The sequence below is a fragment of the Cebus imitator genome, unplaced genomic scaffold (assembly GCF_001604975.1).
Source record: "Cebus imitator isolate Cc_AM_T3 unplaced genomic scaffold, Cebus_imitator-1.0 Scaffold207, whole genome shotgun sequence".
NCBI lineage: Eukaryota > Metazoa > Chordata > Mammalia > Primates > Cebidae > Cebus > Cebus imitator.
In genome coordinates, this window is record NW_016107522.1 from 258,992 (window position 1) to 280,163 (window position 21,172).

The 21,172-nt window shown below is 38.5% G+C and overlaps 1 protein-coding gene across 10 annotated transcripts in view; it reads right to left on the bottom strand.

Annotated features, from left to right (window-relative positions):
* The window catches only part of IWS1 (interacts with SUPT6H, CTD assembly factor 1), a 44,089-nt gene that overhangs the window by 4,795 nt on the left and 18,122 nt on the right, over positions 1 to 21,172 (bottom strand). For 6 of the 10 annotated variants that reach the window (XM_017548417.2, XM_017548420.1, XM_037745661.1 and 3 more), the window contains 11 exons: positions 20,041 to 21,109; positions 18,430 to 18,619; positions 17,854 to 17,911; positions 13,487 to 13,584; positions 11,315 to 11,465; positions 10,207 to 10,289; positions 8,646 to 8,775; positions 7,019 to 7,136; positions 5,189 to 5,300; positions 4,520 to 4,576; positions 2,190 to 2,301 (listed from right to left, as the gene is read on the bottom strand). In XM_017548417.2, coding sequence (XP_017403906.1) covers positions 2,190 to 2,301; positions 4,520 to 4,576; positions 5,189 to 5,300; positions 7,019 to 7,136; positions 8,646 to 8,775; positions 10,207 to 10,289; positions 11,315 to 11,465; positions 13,487 to 13,584; positions 17,854 to 17,911; positions 18,430 to 18,619; positions 20,041 to 21,109 — 2,178 coding nt within the window. Of the gene's footprint in view, positions 1 to 1,470; positions 1,681 to 2,189; positions 2,302 to 3,844; positions 4,577 to 5,174; positions 5,301 to 7,018; positions 7,137 to 8,645; positions 8,776 to 10,206; positions 10,290 to 11,314; positions 11,466 to 13,486; positions 13,585 to 17,853; positions 17,912 to 18,429; positions 18,620 to 20,040; positions 21,110 to 21,172 lie in introns of those variants that run through there. The other 4 variants (XM_037745660.1, XR_001830877.2, XM_017548418.2 and 1 more) reach the window with 4 other exon arrangements.

Genomic DNA, 21,172 nt, shown 5'->3' on the forward strand with positions numbered 1-21,172 from the left:
GAGACGGGGTTTCACCATGTTGACCAGGATGGTCTCGATCTCTTGACCTCGTGATCCACCCGCCTCGGCCTCCCAAAGTGCTGGGATTACAGGCTTGAGCCACCGCGCCCGGCCTATAGTGTTTTATATTTATTTACATAACTTTGAAAACAAAAATGATATTTAAGACATTAAGTATTCCATTGGAAAGCCATTTACTCACTCCATTTTTCTTCCTGGACATGCCTTTTCTAATACAACTCGTTAGCGTCTATAGTGTGGAAGCAAGTCATGAGTGAATATGCAAGACTGCTGAACATGGGAACGGTGTCAGAAAGTTTATGAATTAATAAGCAGGAATATAACAAAGGATCCTCAGCCCCCAAAAGCATGACTTACTGTTTTGACAGCGCTCTACAGGAAAGACTGAGGCCTTAATAAAAAACAGCGTGTGGAGTGTTGGGAATGCAGGAGCCCTCCCTGAGCCTCCTGCTCCTCATGCTCTAGCAAGAGGCTAGTCACTCTTCCCACCCTGCTCTAGGTGTACAGGGAGGTGGAACCAGAACCAGCAACATCAGCACACAGGCACACAGCCCTGAAAACACAACCTATGCTTCCAAAGCAGATTGGCCACTGGGTTTTTATTACATTTTCTTTGCCAGACTGTAGTTCCCAATTCTCAAAAATAAAAATGTTAAGAAAAATATGAAAGAGGGCTAAAAAGAGAGAAGAAACAATGAAAAAGGAGAGAAGGGCAAAAGAGAAATGGGTACAAGTGACATGGCGAAGTGGTCAAGGACATGGATATGGGCATGAGCAAGAAAAAAGGAGGAGGAGAAGGAAGTTCTTGGCACACAGCTGGTCCTTCTCTACCCTTGATTTATTCTCAATACACAAGAAAGTGTGTCAACGTGAAATGGCAGGTAGAAGAATGGAGCCTGTGGAAACTGCGACCAAAGCAGGGGTCATTGAGAAGCACAAAAGGCAGGCAACACAGACTGCGTGTACTCCACAGCAAAGGTGCCACATTAATCTCAAAGCACAGCCGACCAGTGAGTTGGGCTTATGAATGTTCCAAAGTCTTTTTCATTTCTAACCACACTGTGAGTACGTGTTAATCAAATTCATCTTCCAAATATTTAGTACAAGGCTTTCGGCAATGGGTCCTCAAATGCATGTAGCTGAGCCACTGACAACAGGAAAACCAGCTACCTCCTACTAAGAAGCCACTAACCAGTTATATGCCTGTAACACATATCACTATGATTCTGAGTCCTAACAAAAACCTTTCTCATAAAAATGGGTACTGGTCAGGAAGACCCAAATGCACATCAGGGAAGTAATTATCTATTAGTCTCCAGGATACTGATAAAGGAAGGGACTTCCATGTCAATTTCTAAATAGTCAAGAGGCCTTGAATATCTCAAGGTGCCTGTTAGGGTCATTATTTCAGAAACTAAAAAGAATGCACACACAGACACTTTTCACTCTGACTGCTGACAGTTCAAGCCCATGCACAGCTCATGCTTCCTTGGGGATACCTCTCATGTGTACACTGTGGTAGGGCCAGGCCTATAGGGGCATCCTGTTGCCTTCAATGCTGAACTTGACAGCACGGTGCACTTTGCTGAGTCGTTTCTGTTCTGCAAATCGCCTCTTATGCTTTTCCAATCGGCTTAGGCCCTTTTTAAGAATACCAGGCTAGACGGAGTAGTTTGATTGGAGAATAAAAAGAGATTACTGAGAAACACTGAAGATCCACTGAGCAGTATTTACAATGATGACAGAGGAAGTGTCTACCCTAATTATTTTCTACAGAATTGCTTAAACTGTTGAAGAGAAAGGGAGAGGTAGGTCGGCTGAAGCACGTAAGCTCTGTTTCTCACGGTCATTAAAAAATTCACTGTAGCAGAATACTCTAGGTTTCAAGGCTCACTTGAAGCAAAAGGATTAGTAAGAAGAAAGTTACCTACAGGATACTGTTGCATCAAGTCTGAAGAAAAGTTCATCAGCAAAAAACTTTAATCCTGGGTAATACTTTTCCTTTATCTATTGTTCAATTTGTGGTTTGGCTAAGATAAGCGACCAGAAAACGGTCCTCTCTGAGCCAGACAAACCTCAAGAGCTACGAGGGTTATTAACACATGAAGTAAAGAGTAAACTAGTAATCTGCAGGTGAGATCCACCTCGCTGACCCTCCACTTGCTTACCCTGGATGACTCCATTTCCACATTCCACTTGGGCCTGACAACATAGTCCTTGTTTGAGGGCATTGGAACCCTTGCACGGGCACAGAATCCAGGATCTCCAGGTCTAAGAGCCCTGAAAAAGGGAAGAGGAAAAGCATGCTGCTTATGTAGCCAGCTATAGTGGGGCACACAGGCCATTTCACACTCCTGTTCGAGGTCCACTCATTCGGCGGCAGTATTCAAAACTCTTCTGCTCCCCACTGAAGGTCACCCCATCAACCCTCCCGCCGCCGCTCAGCTAGCCTGTCATCAAACACATACTCCGGTATGCATCCCTCCCTTCTTTTCCAAAGCCAACTTGCTCTGCATTTGCATGAATCCTTTCTCCTCTCCTCAGCTTCAGAGATGCTCATGCCCCTCTGCTTTCCAAGGCTAGTCCCAGCAACACGACTTGGAATCCCCTTTTCTCTTATCTAGTAGAGTCACTCGAGTTCATTTGTGAGATAAGGAATTGTGAAGAACTGAGTAAATGATCCCCCAAAACTCTCAGTATGCCCATAAAATAGTTTTTCCATATAAAACTCATACAGTATTTTTTCATGTTTTTGTAAAAATTTTTTGAAGATAATTACAGATTCAAATGAAGTTGTAAGAAATGGTACAGAGAGAGATCCAACGTCTCTCCCAATAGTAACAACTTGCAAATCTACAGTATAATATCACAACCAGGATACTGATGTTGACACAGCACACTGATCTTATCTACATTTCCCCAGTTTTATTTGCACTCATTTATGTGTGTGTATTTAGTTCTATGCAAATTTGTGGGCAACCATACTAGACTACAGTGAGAGATTACTATCCTTCCAAAGTAAAGCCTATCCATAGATGCCTGGGCATTCAAACAATCCAGCCTTCAGGTAACTAGTAAAGAGTGGATCTATGTGTGTCTGTTGGGGATGCAGAGAGAAGGGTAAAAAATTCTCAATTGTTTCTAGTCTCTTGTACAGCTTACCCAATTTTTAACATTAAACGTTTATAACCTTCATATATATGTGAACAGATTAACTGGTTTGCCAAGAAAATTCCCTTTAACTCTTCCTTCCTAAACAAACTTGCTTCTTCTAACTCATCCCCTACTCTCCTCTTGCAATCCAGATGCTGCCTGACTACCAACTCACCTGCACAAAGCCCTCTGCAGCACCTGCCACTGGCCCACGCTTTTGCCACTGCCACCTCCAGCTCAGCGTCATTCCCCTCCAGGCTCTGCTCCAACACATAGGACCATAGCCACTCATTCACCTTCACTGGCTACTCTGCCTGGCTATGCCTCCTGTCAAAAGTGTTTAGTTCATCTCTTGCTCTATACTCTCTTGACTGAACAATCTTTTCTATGGAGAGAACCATTAAATCTAGGTCTCTAGTTCAAACACCTCTTTAAATTCCAAGTTCCAGACTCATAATATTTACAGGACTATCTCACAGGCATCTCATATTTAATATGCTCAAAAGAGAACTTGCCTGTGCCCTCAAATCTACTTCTCCCTCCATTTTGGTGAAAGGTAATAAACACTGTCTCAGCCCTTAGGTTAAAATTCTGGCTGAGGTTTAACTCCAGCCATCTTCTCTCCCACTAAGTCACCAACCTATGACAGCTTTGCCTCTGCAATGTCTTCTCACTCCTTTGCTCCCCTACTACCACCTCTGTTTACCTGTATCACTGCCTCAGTTCCACTGCCCTCCAACCCATCCTACACGATGTTTGATTTGATTTGGGATGCTAGGCGTCAGCATCCTAAATCAAATCAAGCCAAATGGCTTCACATCCAGCCTCAAAAACTTCCTGTGGAATGACAAGGCATGTGAAAAGTCCTTATCCTGATTCAAAGCCCTTCACCAGTCTACTGTTTCCAACCTTATCTTCTACCACCTCAGGCCTCATACTACTGCCCAACCCCTTCAGTCCGTCTACCTGCCATTCCAAAAACACACCTGGCACACTTACCCTATGGCTTTACCAAAGCGCTCCGTTTGCCTAACATCCTTGTAAAGACTTACACTTTTTGAGAGCATACACTATTTTTAATTTGCTTTTATATTCTCAGGGCACAACAAGGAGTCTAGCACTAAGCAGGCAGCAACAAAATTTTTATATAATGAATTGTTTTCGCAATTTTCTTTACATCCCCAGAGTACCAGTCTACAATGCTTTGTAGACTGTAACTGTTAAACTGAAAGTCACCCCTGCAAACGTTAACATAACCTCATTTCATTTACTACTTCTTTCAAAACAAAGCAGCAAACAAATTCTCTATATGGTCTAGGAAAAAAAATTAACATTAAAACCTTACTTCTCCTCTCCTGTCAGCACCTTTTCCAGGTCTCTTCTGGGTGTCTGACCACCAGTGCTGGGAAAAAAGTTAAAAAGGAGATACCAGGAGTATTAGAACCTTGTAACTCAGAAAAAGGGCAAATTAAAATAGCAAACTTAGACCGTAACTATTAATAGCTCTCTTATGTTGGATCAGGGAAAATAACTGCTAATCTTTAAAAAGTACTACTCATTTTAGTGTTCATTTGCATACCAAGTTTCCTTATGGGTGAGCTGTACTGCCACATTTGTAACTAATAACCCTGTCCTCATGGGTGCAACTGTATATCCACTATATTGATACAAACCAAACCAGTAACATTTTTTCTCTCCTAGGAACTTGGAAATGGGACCCAGAAGGTTGTTTTCTGCAAGTTGCTGGAACAACACGAGCAACACAAGCAATCAGAAGCGTGAGAGGCCCTGTTCCAACAAGCTGACCCAAAAAGGTCTGGTTAGGAGGAGAGGACACTCACTACACACTATCACATTTAAACTAAACTAGAAGGATATTATGAATTATGGTGACATATCAAGCTGAGAGGAAAGGAAATCCTATCATTTTGCAGTTTTCCTGATGACCTTACTTAAAACTGAGTTACTGCAACAATAACATACACTCCACTTACTCATACCTGTTCCCTCATACCTGTTCATTCTTCGTCGCTGAGGCATCTGTTCTAGATCTCTCTGCTCCCTTTCCTCTCTTGTCATTCCTTTGTAGTTTGAGGTAAGACCAAATATAGGCCTAGACCACTCGTCTGTATTAAGAAAAAACGTCAATTACTTCATCCATAAAATTGCATTTCCTCTACCATTTTTTCAAATAATTGTACCCCAGTGTGATGTGATATTCTAGACATTTAGAATATTCTTTCCTTGAAGACTCCATTATTTCAGAATAATTTATAGAATAAACAGAGCATAATGCCACCAGCATCATGACTAACTCTGGTTGATTCAGAAAATTTAATGTAAAAGATCACCACAGAGATTTAAAGAAAGTAACACGTGACACACTTTGATAATCAACAAATTGGCTGCACTGACATTTCATAAAACACATTTATTTACAATTTTTATTTATTTTAAAAGGTAGACTAATTTCTACATTTACTGTACTGGAAATAAAAAGTCTTGAAATTCTGCTTTCTTACCCTAACCAAAAACAAGCTCCCTTACTACCTTACAAAATCGTCTCTATCTTTAAAATTTACAGTGTAATAGTGTGGGTGGAGAGTTTGTACTTCATTAAGTCTAATATAGCCGCTACAATGACCATGAAAGAAAGTACATGCCACTGTTCAGTCAGTCAAAGTCCAGGAGCCAACTGATGCCTTTGTTCTGAGATACAATGTAGCTTACTGCTACATTTAATACACTACAAAAACAAGAAAGGACCTTTATAGACCGACCATAGGTGTTGTCCCACAAAGGAGGAGGCAGGGATTCTCAGGGGGTCTACATATCTTTTAAAATCACCCTACTGACCCCACTTCTGGATTCAGAATCACTGCCATAGTATGTTATGGATACCAGCGGGGATATTCTGCTTTTTTCAGTCTAGGGCAAAAAAAGAAAGTTGCAAACCACTGCATAAAAGTACCAAATGTTTATCACTTAATAGGCAGTAAACTGCAGATTACTAACAAGATCAAAGACGGCAGTATTATCTCTGGTTTATACAAGAAATTTACATTTCTTTAAAAGCTTCTGATAAACTTAACAATTCAAAGGAAAAATAATTATTGTATTCAATAGTAGTAGTTACTTTTTCAATCTAGCCTTGAAGTTCTAAAACTTACTTTCAACGTGGAGCACAGGAGGAGTTAAGGAAGGTAACAAAAACAAACATGGATTTCACTCTTAAAATTGAAGAATTTTATAAACAATATGGTGCTTGATTACATAAATTTCAGTTTAGACTTCTCTGGAGCTCTCTGGCATCATTAAATAAGAACATGCAAAAAGGTTTTAGAGACCACTATGCAAGTAACAACAGCAACAGTGGCTGTTTCTTGAGTACTTACTATGTGCTAGGCACCATGCTGCAGACACAACCTCTCATTTAATCTTTAAAGTCACCCAAAGAAAACACATAATTATCTCAATTTTACAGAGCACAAATCACTAGCTACGAAATGCAGTAGGGTAGGTGGTGGATTCATGATCTGAACCCAGGTAATATCAACTCCACGGCCTGCAATCTAACTCCTCTCTCCATGCTCTTGACGCATGACTAGAAAATGCGTACTTTTTACTTGCTATTTTTAATACTGAATAGCATACTTAAATATACTAAGAAGCTTTTAAGTCTAAGAAAAAAGGCTAGTAACTATAAGCAGTTATTCAAAAATTTCTATTCCACTTTACTGACTCATTTAAAACAAATATCGGTAAAAATATAGCTTTTATATACACACGTCTCTCTCTTATCTATAGACATAAATACAACAAACGAAAAGGAAAATTTACATACTGATTAATTTTCCTGCCATGTCCTTGTTGGACCTTGATTCCTTGGGGTGTTTATAGAGATACATCACTGCTCGTCCAATCCCACTATGCTTCAGGGTCTCCTGGCTCACGCTAGGCAGCTGGGGAACACAAACACATACACACATATTAATCACTCAGAAGCCGGGAGTCTTGCTAATTTATTCCAGAGACCTGGTTCATTCACAATAGAACAAATAAAAAATTCCATTTTCAGGATCTACAGACATAGAACACAAAGATACTTTGTGCCCACATCAAAAGTTCAGAGTTCAGGCTGGGTACAGTGGCTCACGCCTGTAATCCTAGCACTTTAGGAGGCCAATGCGGGTGGATCACCTGGGGTCAGGACTTCAAGACCAGACCGGCCAGCACAGTGAAACCCAGTCTCTACTAAAAATATAAAAATTAGCCAGGTGTGGTGGTGGAAGCCTGTAATAAACGCTACCTGGGAGGCTGAGACAGAAGAATCACTTGAACCCGAGAGGCAGAGGTTGCAGTGAGTTGAGAACATGCCACTGCACTTGAAGCCTGGGCAACAGGATCGAAACTATGCCTCAAAACCAAACAAACAAAAAAACAAAACAAAAACGTTGAGAGCTCATCAACTTCAACAGCTGAGTTGAAGTTAAACCTAACAATGTGGACGGGCGCGGTGGCTCACGCCTGTAATCTCAGCACTTTGGGAGGCTGAGGCGGGTGAATCACAAGGTCAGAAGTTCAAGACCAGCCTGAAAAAGACGGTGAAACCCTGTCTCTACTAAAAACTACAAAAATTAGCCAGGCATTGTGGCAGGCACCTATAACCCCAGATACTTGGGAAACTGAGGCAGCAGAATTGCTTGAACCCAGGCAGCAGAGGTTGCAGTAAGCTGAGATCACACCACTGCACTCCAGCCTGGGTGAGAGTGAGACTTCATCTCAGAAAAAGAAAAAAAACTAACAGTGTGAGAAAGTAAAAACTACGCATACTCAGACGTTAGCGGTTTAATACAGGAGCCAGCACAGGCCTCTGAATCCAACACCTAAGACTGAACCCAAGCATAGCCACCTTCTAGCTATGTGACCATGACAAGTCATTTAACTTCTCTGAATCTTAATTCCCTCATCTATAAAATGGAACTAATACACCTACCTTCTCAGTTTACTGTGAGGAATAAATGAACCAATACATATATAAAGCACCTGGCACAGTGCTTGGCCTAGGAGGTTCCTTGGGAATTCCTTCAGAAGTTAAAATAGCTTGCCCAACGTGTCACAACTACCTTAGGTGGCCCAGCTCAACATTCAAATGCAAGTTCACCTCACTCTGAATTTGGTGTTCATTCTACTTCAAACGTCTCCCCAAAATATGCCCACTACTGTACTACTCATCTCAGACACATCACAGCTGCTCTAGGATTTTTTCCCTTCAATACTATAGTTAAATGAAGTTTTATAAGGTATTCCCTTTTTCACTCATTTTATCAGGTATGTTCCTTTTTTCCCACCCCTCTTCAGGCAGACTGTAGCAGAGAGAACATATAAAAACACTGTAAACTACAGAAGTTATGACAATATGGATCACATTAGATAATTAATAAAGAACAGTCAGATTATCTGCCTCTAACCTCTTGCAGGATCTTTAGCAGCTCCTCCCGGATCTTGAGTGCGGGCAAACTCCTATCTGGTAGAGGTGAGAGCCATTCTTTGATAGCAGACATCACACCACTGTCAATGAATGTTTCTTTAAGGTCCTGCCTGCAGTAATAACAATAATTTTTTTTTTTTTTATTTTGTTAACCTTGGTTCTACTGTATCTTCTGACTTTCTTACATATTTAGTAATGTTTCTAAGAACTGTTTTAAAGAGTTACTCATATAAATTTTATATTTACTGAACACCATTCTGGTTTCAAAAGCAGGATGACATTTAGTTCTTATTTTCACAAACACATATACTTGACAAAGATGATTTGCTAAAAACAAAACAAACTCAAGTTACAAAAGACAAATTAATGCTGATGTAAATAGTACAGACAGTAAGAACAATTAACTCTAATCATTTCAACTAAAAAAAAAAAAAGAAAAATGCTCAATCTCTCAGAATAGTGATTTTTAAAGGTAAACCCAGAATTGCTATTCTCTGCAGCACACCAATGAGACTAGCACTCTCCTGGTAAGACACACAAAAAAACCACCTAAATAAAGAATACTTAAATTCCATTTTATGTACTAGAATCAGTTATGCTAACAGAAAACATGATACATAAAACCTGCTACAGACAGTTTTCCCTGTTAGAACAGAGGGAGCCATTTTCTAGTTACAGATGTTCTAGGCCACACTGGTGATGGCTCACTGATGGCTCACCAATACATTTCCTCAGTCACCAAAAGTAGGCCATGGCTTGGTTCAAAGGGAAAGCAAGGCTGCTTAGAAATATGAGCAAATCAGGGCCTGGCATAGTGGCTCACACCTGTAATCCCATTCCAGCACTTTGGGATGCTGAGAAGGGAAGACAGCCCGAGCCCAGGAGTTCGAGACTACCCTGGGCAACATAGTGAGATTTCATCTCTAATTAAAAAAAAAAAAAAGCAAATCAATGAAAAAATTGGAAACAAGGATCTACTAAAAAAGGGCATTATTACTTCAGAAGGATCAATAATTGTGACATATTAGAGTTGTATAAGCCTTGTACAATGCAGCCTTCAGATAGGGTCTTCCAAGATTTACTATTTTCCATCACATGGACAAAACAGATGCAATTTTACCAGACCAAAAACTGTCTATAAAGAACAAAATGAGTCACCAGGTGCAGTGGCTCAGGTCTGTAATTCCAGCACTTTGGGAGGCTGAGGTAGGAAGACTACTTAAGCCCAGGAGTTCAAGACAAGCCTGGGTAACATAGCAAGATCCTGTCTCTACCAGAAAAGAAAAGAAAAAAACAAAAAATTAGTAGTTTCCAAGTTTTTCTTTCATTAGTATCAATTTTTTATTTGTTCTGTTTGTACCAGAATTCAAGGTTTAATAAAAAACTTATGAAGAAGTATAATTTAGGAAATTTTAAACATTATCTTTCTGTGAACTGACAGAAGGCTAACATTATTTAATACTCCTAGACCACCAGTACATCATTTGAATTATCATTCCCTTAAAAGGGAAAAGACGTTTTAAAGAAAACAAAATACTTACTTCTTAAGGTGCATAACTACAGTAGGCAATAAAGTTAATTTTTTCAGTGCCGGCTTTTTTTGATTGTTCAACTGTCTGTCTTCCTATTCAGAAAAAAATTAAGATTTTTTTAAAAGCAGTACTCATTATTAATATTGAATTCGCTGTAATTCTGAACCTTAAAATTATAGTTTTTCAAAGAAATAATTTTTCCTACAAGAAAGAATAACGTTAGAATGGATCTTTTGCAGAGCATCAAGCTCTGTATCTACGTCAGTCAAACCCACAAAACTATCAGAATAATTGCCTTTAACAACTACAAATTGAGAGAAACAATTTTAATTTAGAATATCAGCATAATTATCAAGTATTCAGAGTTCATTAAAAGCATAAATTTTAAATGGGACATTTTGCTTTATTTTATAGCAACAATTCTTCAGGTATGAGGTTATATGATATTGGAATACATTATATCAAAGAAGAGTTTCAGTATTTACTTGGGCAGTTTTTTCTATTTTTTTAATTATGGAAAATTTCAAATTCTAATAATATACCTGCTGCATACATTTCAACAATTAAACACACACAGCTAGTCTTCTTTAAGCTACTTTCCCTCCATTCTTGAATTGTTTGGAAAGAAATGCTAGACACAGATCATTGAATCCACTGCTGAATTCTCACCAAGTGTTTCCAAAAGATCTGAACTTATTTTTTAAACATACCACTGGGCCAATTTTTATAATTTGAGCAGATTTATAAAATGCAATGAAGGAAGCTGTGTCTTGGTCAGGAGCAAGAAAATGACACACCAATTATAACACCTTTTATATATGAAGAAACAAAACTTTGTGGTGAACTAGCCAAACGAGAACAAAACCATTTCCAATGAAACTACAAACCCATTCACCTAAAATGTCTCATTTTACTGAATACTTAACCTTCTCATTTTTTCTAAACACTTGACTAAAAAAGTAAAATATTTCCATGATTAAAATTTAGAACACTAAAAGCTTTATTACAAAAAGCAAAGCATCTTAACTGTAGTTTAAGGGTTAAGTGTCAAAAAAAAGGGCATCCAGTAAACTCAGTGGAAGGAAAAAACGGTGAACCCTGAAGCGACCCAACTCACCTCAGCAGCTTCGTTCATCTTGACGATCATGGCACTCACAACGTCGTCTGCGTCACTAATAAAGGTGCCACCATCACGGTTCCGTCTGCGCTTGCCACTCATGCTCTTTTTTCGCTGCAACATCATCTCAAAATCTGACAGAAAGTCCATACTAAAGCAGTAAACAAAAGCAAGTAAAATCCAAGTTGTCTTTTAAATACACATTTACTTTTACCACAATTAAGAACACCAAATTTCTTAATTCTAACTCAATGAAGTGCTACCTTCTTTTAAAAGTGCAAGTACAGTCATGCGCCGCATAACGATGTTTCGGTCAGTGACGAACTGCGAATACGACGGTGGCCATCCAGTAAGCTAAGGTTAACTTTTTATTGAAGAAAAAAAATATTTTTTATAAATTTAGTGTAGCCTAAGTGTACAGTGTTTATAAAGCCTATAGTAGTGCACAGTAATGTCCCAGGCCTTCACATTCACTCACCACTCACTCAAACCAAATTCCAGTCCTGCTTTCATTCACGGCAAGTACCCTAAACAGGTAGATCGTATTTTATCATGTATGTGTACACACACACACACACACACACACACACACACACACACACACACACACACTTTTAAAGAGTTGGAGTGTTGCTTTGTCACCCAGGCTGGAGGACAGCGGCACAATCATAGTTCCCTATAATAGCCTCAAATTTCTGGGCTCATCCTCCTACCTTAGCCTCCTGAATAGTTGAGACTATAGGCCCATACCACCACGCCTGGCTGATTTTTAAAATGTTTTATAGAAACTGGGCCTGTCTATATGCCACCCAGGCTTGTCTTGAACTCCTGGCCTCAAGTGATCCTCCTGCCTCAGCCTCCCAAAATGTTGAGATTACAAGCATGAGCCATCACACTCAGCTACACTGTATTTCAACTGTACCTTTTCTATGTTCAGATACACAAATACCATTGTGTTGCCACTGCCTACAGCATTTGGTACTGAAACATGCTGTGCAGGTTTGTGCCCTAGGAGCAACAGGCTCTACCATATAGCCTAGGTGAGTAGTAGGCAATACCATCTAGGTTTGTATAATACTACAATGTTCACACAACAACAAAATCACCTGATGACACATTTTTCAGAATATAACCCTGTTAAGCGACGCATGACTGTACTTATAATTTGCTATTAAAAGAACAGTTGATCTTACACTTTATATTCAATTCCCGTATTACCATGTTATATGTATACATATAAATCACTAATAGCCCTGAACCTTTCATGCACTATATTCATATTTGCATCTATCAGTTTGAGACAGAACATTTTAAGTTCCAATTCAGGGGACTCACTCAGCTTTAGTGGGACTGCCTTTTTTTTGGACTAGGAAGGTGTTCAATTATTTGAATGCTGTTGTCTTATATAGCACAAGTAGAAAAAATAAAAAATAAGCCGGCACTTTTCAGTGATAAGTATAACTCTCAAAACATAATGAGAGGTACACATGAAAATCTAAAGGCTTGCTAACAGCCTCAAACCTTTATGGCTTTCATCAGAATCATTACACTTAAAAAAGAGGGAGTTAGGTTATTCTCTGCCACTATCATATCAATTCAATTTCCAAAAGTACTGCCAAACTCATTCAGCTTAATTACTGGATGCCACCAGGAGTTGAAAATGAAACTATTTTTTAAAAGCATCTTTACAACCAGAAACAGTAACTAACCATTCTATTATTCTATGACATCTTTTAAGATAACATATTTTTCTGAACATAGATTCCAGCTAGCTCAACAAAAACGAGTGAAATCTGATCAAGTAATATTCTGTAGTTAAGAGGTTAGATTTACTTCCCCTGCCCCATAAAATCAGCTTTTCTCTCAAAAAGGTATTTTAAAAATTAGGTTATTTTTCATAAGAGTTTATTTGGTGAGCCATAAATTAAGTCTGGTGCCATATAAATTCAACTCCACAAAGTAAGGCATCTGAGCCCAGGGTAAATGAAAGACAAATAACAGCAGGTAATTCACTGACAACACCGTAAATGGAGAAGTAAAATGGAGAAAAACAGGAATAGGTCTATGCCTAAACTTAATCAGGAAACAAAATAAAAAACAAAAGAAAGTTTAATAGTTTCTACCTTGATTTTTTTAACTTCTCTCAAACAAATTCCTTAAAAACAAACTTACTGTTTTCCTCTCTTTATGTTATCATCAGAATCTGAATCTTCTGCTTCTTTTACCTGTGTTTCACTTTTTTCTTCTTCCAGATCTTCTTGGTTAAAACCCTAAAGGCAAAATTATCACAGGCTCCTTACAGATTTTCTTCTGCTTAAGTGTTCTTAATATTTTCCATTTTAAATAATACATTCACAAAGAACAAAAATTCAACAGATAGCAAAAGGTACATAACAAAGGGTCCCTTCTCCAGCCATTAGTGTTACCAGATTTCCTGTGTTTTCTTCCAGAGATAGTCTACATATAAGCACTTCTACACACATATACTTCATACCGTCTCTTATTATACAACCGGAAGCAGAATATTCAGAGTGGGTACAAGATAATGCTCTGCACATTCCAAATTTAACAAAAGAATCTAGAGGCCAATCCGTGTCAGTATTAAGTACTGTCATTCTTTTTAAGGCTTTAGACTACTTCACCACATGGCTGTAACCAGAATTTGTTTACTTATTTGCCTAGTGACATTTAGTTTTATGCATTCGAAATTCTGTGAAATACTTGCCAAACCATCTTCCATAAAGGTCATACCAAGTATCTCTCCAGCAAGTATGAGGACTCCCGTTTCCCTACATTCTCACCAACCACAGCAGGTTATCAAATGTTGATATCCACTAATCTCTGGACTGAAAAACAAACCTCAGGGTAGCTTTATTTGCATTTTCCTACCAAGGGTGTAACGTTCAGCATTTGTTCATGTTTACAAAGCCATTTGTCATTCTTGCCCTGTGAACTCTCAATATCCTATGCCCATTTCTTGCTAGACTGTTCATCTTTTTCTTAACAGTATGTAAAATCTCTTTGAAAATTAGAGATAACAGTATGTAAAATCTCTTTGAAAATTCCCTCTACAAGAGACAGGAACTGTACAAACCCCACATTTGTACAGCTTGGTTTTGTTTATGCTAATATTTGCCAGGAACAATTTTTCATTTTTATGTAAATGAAATGGCCAGTCTTTTCTTTATAGCGTCTAACTTTTGTGTTACACTTAGAGGCCTTCCCAATGGTTCACCTAGTACATTTTCTCACTGAACTGAAACTATAACCAAGTTGATGTTAAGTCTCCAAAATACGTAAGTATACCTTGTTCTTGCAATATGGTGCTTAACTAAGTATGAGCTCCATGAAGGCAGTGTCTAAACAGTCTTAAAACATTTGTTGAATGAATTCTTCCTTTATATTTTCCTTAGGTTTACTTTCTTATTTCACTATTGTCCTGAATGAGATTCTAAATTCATCTCCCTCACCTTCTATTCCATTAGTTAAGAGTAAGTATTGATTTCTTTTTCGACCCAAGAACCATTTAACAAGGCTTCAAGTTTCCGAGTGGAAACAGATTGAAAAAATATATACAGACACTTGATATATGACAAAGCTGGCACTACAGAATAGTAGGAAAGGATGATCTTTTCAATAAATGGTGCTGGGTTGACTGCCTATTCCAAATAAGAAAAAAAGTCTTGACTTTTACCTATGCCACATACGAAACGATTTCTAGGTGAATTATACAATTAAATAATCAAGCTGCTGGAAGATAACTTGAGAGAGTATCATCATGATCTCGGAGACAGGCAAAAATTCCTAGGCAGAATTCAGTTTTCACCATAAAGAAAAAGATTGGTAAATCTGATCCTATGTTAAAATTAAGCACTTTTGTTCATCAGAAGACTCCATGTTAAAGGAATGAATTTAAGATATTCTAAAAAAAAAAAAAAAAAAAATTGTTTTTAAAGACTCTATTAAGAAAATGAAAAGTATTTTTAACTTTCATAACTGCAAGGGGATTATATCTGGATTATGCAGAGACTCTTCCCCGTTTTTTTCAGTCTGCTTCTTCTGCCAGTTACATTTCCCTTAGATTATGGACTTGCCCATTTCTTTTTTTGGTTCTATCAACTTTCGTTTTTTATGTTGTGTATGCAGATTTAGGTAGACATTTAAAGTCATGTTGTTCAGTACAATTTTTAAATCTTTTATCAATATAAAGTGACCTCTTTATCTCAAGTAAATTTTTTTTTCTTTTTGCGTTAACATCTACCTCCCTCTTTTAAAATACAGACATCACACCAGTCTCCGTTTGGTCCATGTTTACATGACGTCCCTTTTCCTACACCTTTATTTTCAGCTTTACCTTCTGTTTCACACAAATCTCTTGAAATCAGTATACAGCTGGTTTTTAACATCCTGGCTGGCCATCGTTGTCCTTTAACTGGAACATTTAGTATATTTACATTTAATTTAATTTCTGATGTTATCAAAATTTAAATCTGCTATTTTACCATACTACTTTCTAACTGTCCCTTGTCCTACAGTTCTTTTTCTCTTTTCCTGCTCATTTTCAACTGATTAGCTTTAGCTGTTCCACTTTTCCCTGTTAGTTTAGAAATTAGTCATTCCATTTTAGTCTTTTTAGTGGTCACTTGAAAGACTACAACATGTACCCTAACTTATCAGTTTACTAATGTACATTCGTATCCACTTGCAAAGGCCTGTGAGCACTTCAATTCCATGTATGCTCCCAATTTATTGCTGTCATGCTTTAACTGTATACGTAGTCCACATTAACTATTTTGTTTTGCATAGTCAATACTCATTTAGACTTATACACATACTTTTGTTGCTCTTTTCTCACTCCTGCATCTCTAACCTTCCATCTTTCTTTTCAAGATCATTCTTTCTTGAATTTCTTTCCTTCTGTATTTCCTTCAGCTGGTACACTGTTAATTAACTCCCTCCTTATTTCATCTTCATTCCTGGAAGGTATTTTTGCTAAATGTAACAAAATTCTAGGTTTGCAGTTAGTACATTGTGTTGTTTCTGTTGAGAAGTCAGCTGTTAGAGTCTAATTGTTGCTTTTCTGAACTTATTTTTCCCCCCAGTGGCTGCTTTTAAACTTGCCTATTTTCTTTGGTTTCCTGCAGTTTTATGATGTATTTATGTGTATATTCCTTTTTATCTTCCTTGCAATGTGTAGGACTTCTAGAATCTATGGTTTAGGTATTGTTTCTTTTAAAAATACTGCTTCTGCTATATACGTATTTTTCCCTCTCCTTTTATTACTCCGATTTGTTGTGAAAACTTTTCATGTACAGTCTATGTCTTTCACTTTCTTCTATAAGAGTGTATCTCAAAGTTTCATTCTAGATCTCTCCCTCTAAGGTATCTTCCAGTTCACTAATTCTCTTTTCAAGTGTGTCTAATCTGTTGTTAAGCTCATCCACTATGCTTTCTGGGGTTTTTTTCCCCTGTTTTTCTTTTCAAATAGGGCTTCAGTATTCTGCCCTGGCTGGTTTTGAACTTCTGGGCTCCGGCTACCCTCACGCCTCAGCCTCCCAAGTAACTGGGGCTACCAGCTACTTGACCCTACCTGTCCACCAAATTTTTAATTTCAGTTACTGTATTTTTATAGTTCTAAAATTTCTACTTAGTTCTTTTCCAAATTTGCCTTCTCCTTTTGATAACATTTTTAATCTTGTCTCTCATCTCCCTGAACATATTTAAGGTGATATCTAAAATTCCTATATCTAGAGCCCTAAGTCGATTTCTATTGTCTGTCATTACCACTGTTTCCCTTTAATGTTATCTTTGTGTATCATACTGTATATATGAAAAACTTAAGTTAAAACTTAATCTTATTTCTTAGACTGAGGTTCTCTAGTCTGCTAGAAGATTCAAAGATGGCCTAAAACCTGAGAAAAATTTTTTACCTCTAGTTCCTCTTGAATCCTACGGTGCTGCTCTCTCAAGTCTCAGTCCAGGGTATGGTGTTTACAGAGCCCCCTAACCTCAGTAGGCACCAAACTCCAAATTTTGTCCCCAGGCCTTGAGGCTGTCAAAAATATGAGTAGCCCCTCAGCCCAACACGCAAACATCCCCACAGAAAAAGCACTTCTAAACACTGAGTTACACTTTAGGTTTCTTTTGACTTAATAATTCTTTGCTACTTTGTTCCTAGACAATGAGCAGATTTCTATATATTTTGTCTAGCTTTTCTAGTTGTGCTTGACAGAAAGGTTAGTCCAAATCACTCAGAACACCATCATGAAAATGGGAAGTTCCCTAACTTTGTGAATCTTGCCCTTTAGCATTACAAAGTGCCTTTCTTTGTCTCAACATGTCCCTTCCCCCTTAATTCAATTTTGCCCATTAGCTTCCTTTTATGCTTTTGTTTATACCCTTTTATTTTACTTCCTGAATCCCTGTTCTAGATTTTTCTCTGAACTACATTATACTTATTAGAATCATCTATAATGGCATCACCGCCATAAAAAAAAAAAAGCATGGTGAAGGAGGATTTATTTCCATCTTATACTTACTGTAAATTCTTCTTCCTCTTCATCACCAGATTCACCAAATATGTCTGCAATAAGATTTCTGGAAAGTAGACAAATATAAAAACATTCATTTGCTTTCTTCTCATTTGCATGGGAACCATTTTTAAGAAACAGGATTTAATTTACATACAGTAAAATGTGCACATCTTCAGTCTCCAGTTCAATGAGTTTTTAACAAATGTATACATTCAAGTACCGGCACCCTATACACTCATGTAACCATCTCCACAGAAAGTTCTCTCATGGCCCCTTCTAGTTGGTCCCCTAATATCGACATCCTTGAGACAACTGCCACCTTGACCTCCAACACCACAGACAAATTTTGCCTACAGAACTTCATGTAAATGGAATCCTAATGTCCTCTTTGCTTTCTTTCATTTAACATGCTAATTCTGAGGTGAATTCTGATATTCATCCAGGTTGTAGTGTGTTCAGTTCAGGAACTAAAACACTAAATCCCCAAAGTCATGCAATTGGGCAGGACATATATTCTTACACAAACCCTTCTCTACTGCCTAATTAAGAACCCCTGAAAATTCACATCATACTGCCACTTACTCTTCTTCATTGCCTGACTCACTGTCACTCCCAAACAGATCCTTCTCCTCATTTTTCTTATCAGACAATTCTTTTCCCGCTTCTTCCTCACTGTCAGATGCTACGGTCTTCTCTCTTTTGCCTGACTTGTCTGATACAGCATCACTGTCAGAGTCATCTGCATCAGAGACAACACGACTCTTCTTTGCTGCTGATGAAAAAGAAAATAATCATTAATTTTATTTTACCACGGTCATTGCATTACTAAGCATAACAGGTGCTTTAACATGGCAGTATGCTGCCAAAAAAAAAAAAAAAATCAAAAATCAAAGGGCTTAAATCAAAGGGCTTCCTGACACATGGTTTGGAATTTGTAAAATAACTAAATGGCTCTTTCAGAGTCATCTTACAAATTACATGTTAATTTGCTTGAGAAAAAGTGGCCAAAAGATGAAGAAAGATATCATCAATATAAAAGTGGGTGTCAACAGCTACCTTTCCTTTGGGGGAATTGAGAAAATTAAAACTAGATTGTGGCCGGGCATGGTGGCTCATGCCTATAATCCCAGCACTTTGGGAGGCTGAGGTGGGTAGATCACGAGGTCAGTAGTTCAAGACCAGCCTGACCAATATGGTAAAACCACATCTCTACTAAAAATACAAAAAATTAGCTGGGCATGGTGGCGCACACCTGTAGTCTCAGCTTCTCAGGAGACTGAGGCAGGAGCATGGCTTAAACCTGGGAGGCAGAGGTTGCAGTGAGCTGAGGTCACACCAGTGCACTCCAGCCTGGGCGACAGAGTGAGATTCTGTCTCAAAAAACACAACTAGATTGACGGGCAAAATTGGCATTCTTTCTATGTTGCCTAGTAGTAAGTGAACTAAAAAGGACTACATATTTCCTTCTAGGAATATTCTCCATGTTCTTCTATCATTGCTGGTCAGTTTGAAATTTCTCATCTTACTTAACAAATTGACAGCATGTCTGGGACTTTTTTTCCTTCTCCTAAAAGAACTGTCAGGTTATAATGAAATACGTATTTTCCAAAAAAGGTAAGTTTCATAAAAAAGTCAACAAGTAAAACTTATTATCGGTGAAAATGGAGTCTTAGGTAGCAGTGACTGAAACACTCTGCGGAGATGGTGTTTCTATATAGAAACCCCTCAAAGCCTCCCTGTATCTGAATATTCAACAATGTTTAACAAATGAAGAGACGTACCTATGGGAGCTCAGTTACTGTTTGGATGGGATCTAGTGAACTATGTGTCAAAGAGACCCATGGCTAACTTGGAATACAGTTAGGGCTTTTCATGTAAACATATTTCTTTGAAACATTACCTCTTCCAGTTTAAAAAACAAAACTGAGAATTTTATATTCCCATTGACATGTGGTTTAACTTATCACTCTAAGGCATTCAGAGATTAATGCGCGCTAACAGAGCTCAAAGGAAACTTACTATTAAGCTTAGACTATGATAACCAGGGGAAATGAGTATCCTAGTGATATTTTAGAATATTAAGCTGAGTAACAGAATACAGGTCTGACATACCAAGAGGATACAATGTCCCACAGTTACAAGCTTAGACAATTGAGTAAAGCCAGTGATAAACAGCCCAAAGTAATTCCTTACATGCTTTCTCTTCATCTTCACTATCAGAAAGCACAGCGGCTTTTCTCTTCGCTACTTTCTCCTCCTCACCCTCTTTTTCATCTTCATCACTGTCCATTTTTTGCCTTTTGAGTTCTTCCTCCTCACTATCAGAACTGTGAAACTTTTTTCTGTCCATATGGCTGTCTGAATGGACAGAGTCATTCTGCATTTCTGTATCCTCTCCCTTATTCTCCCTGTCGCTGTCATCATCTGACTCTGGCTTCTGTTTGTGTCTGGACGCATCCTCAGTTTCTGAGTCACTGGCAGGTCCCTTCTGAGGTCCCTCACTTTCAGAGTCACTGACTCGGGGTTTGGGTAACTCTTCATTTTCAGAATCACTGGCCTGGTTCCTTGGGGGGTCCTCACTTTCCGAATCACTGATTCGGGGTTTGGGAAGCTCTTCATTTTCTGAGTCACTGGCCTGATGCCTTGGAGGGTCCTCACTTTCTGAGTCACTGATACGAGGTTTGGGAAGCTCCTCATTTTCAGAGTCACTGGCCTGGTGCCTTGGGGGTTCCTCACTTTCCGAGTCACTGACCTGAGGTTTAGGAATCTCCTCACTTTCAGAATCACTCATTCGAGGTTTGGGAGGTTCCTCATTTTCAGAGTCACTGGCTTGGTGCTTTGGGGGTTCCTCACTCTCAGAGTCACTGATTTGAGGTTTTAGAGCATCTTCTGTTTCAGAGTCACTAGCAGGACTCTTCTGGAGCTCCTCAATCTCAGAATCACTGGCAGGATGCTTTCCAGCATCTTCGTTTTCTGAGTCACTTGCATGCCCATTAAGAAGCTCCTCATTTTCAGAGTCACTACCAGGAAATTTCCTGGTCTCCTCACTCTCAGAGTCGCTCCCATGCTGATTGACATCCTCATTTTCAGAATCACTTGCAGGAGGTTGTGCACGTTCCTCAGATTCAGAGTCGCTGTCCTTTTGCCTGTGAAGCTCCTCACTTTCAGAGTCACTAGCATTAAGATTTAAGGGCTCATCATTCTCAGAGTCTGTCACATGATGTCCTTTGGTAAGGCCATCTTCTCGATCACTAGGTTCATTCTGAAAAGTAAAGTGAGAAAAAATTAGGAAAAGTGCAAAAAAGAAAAACTTTAATAGTAAAAT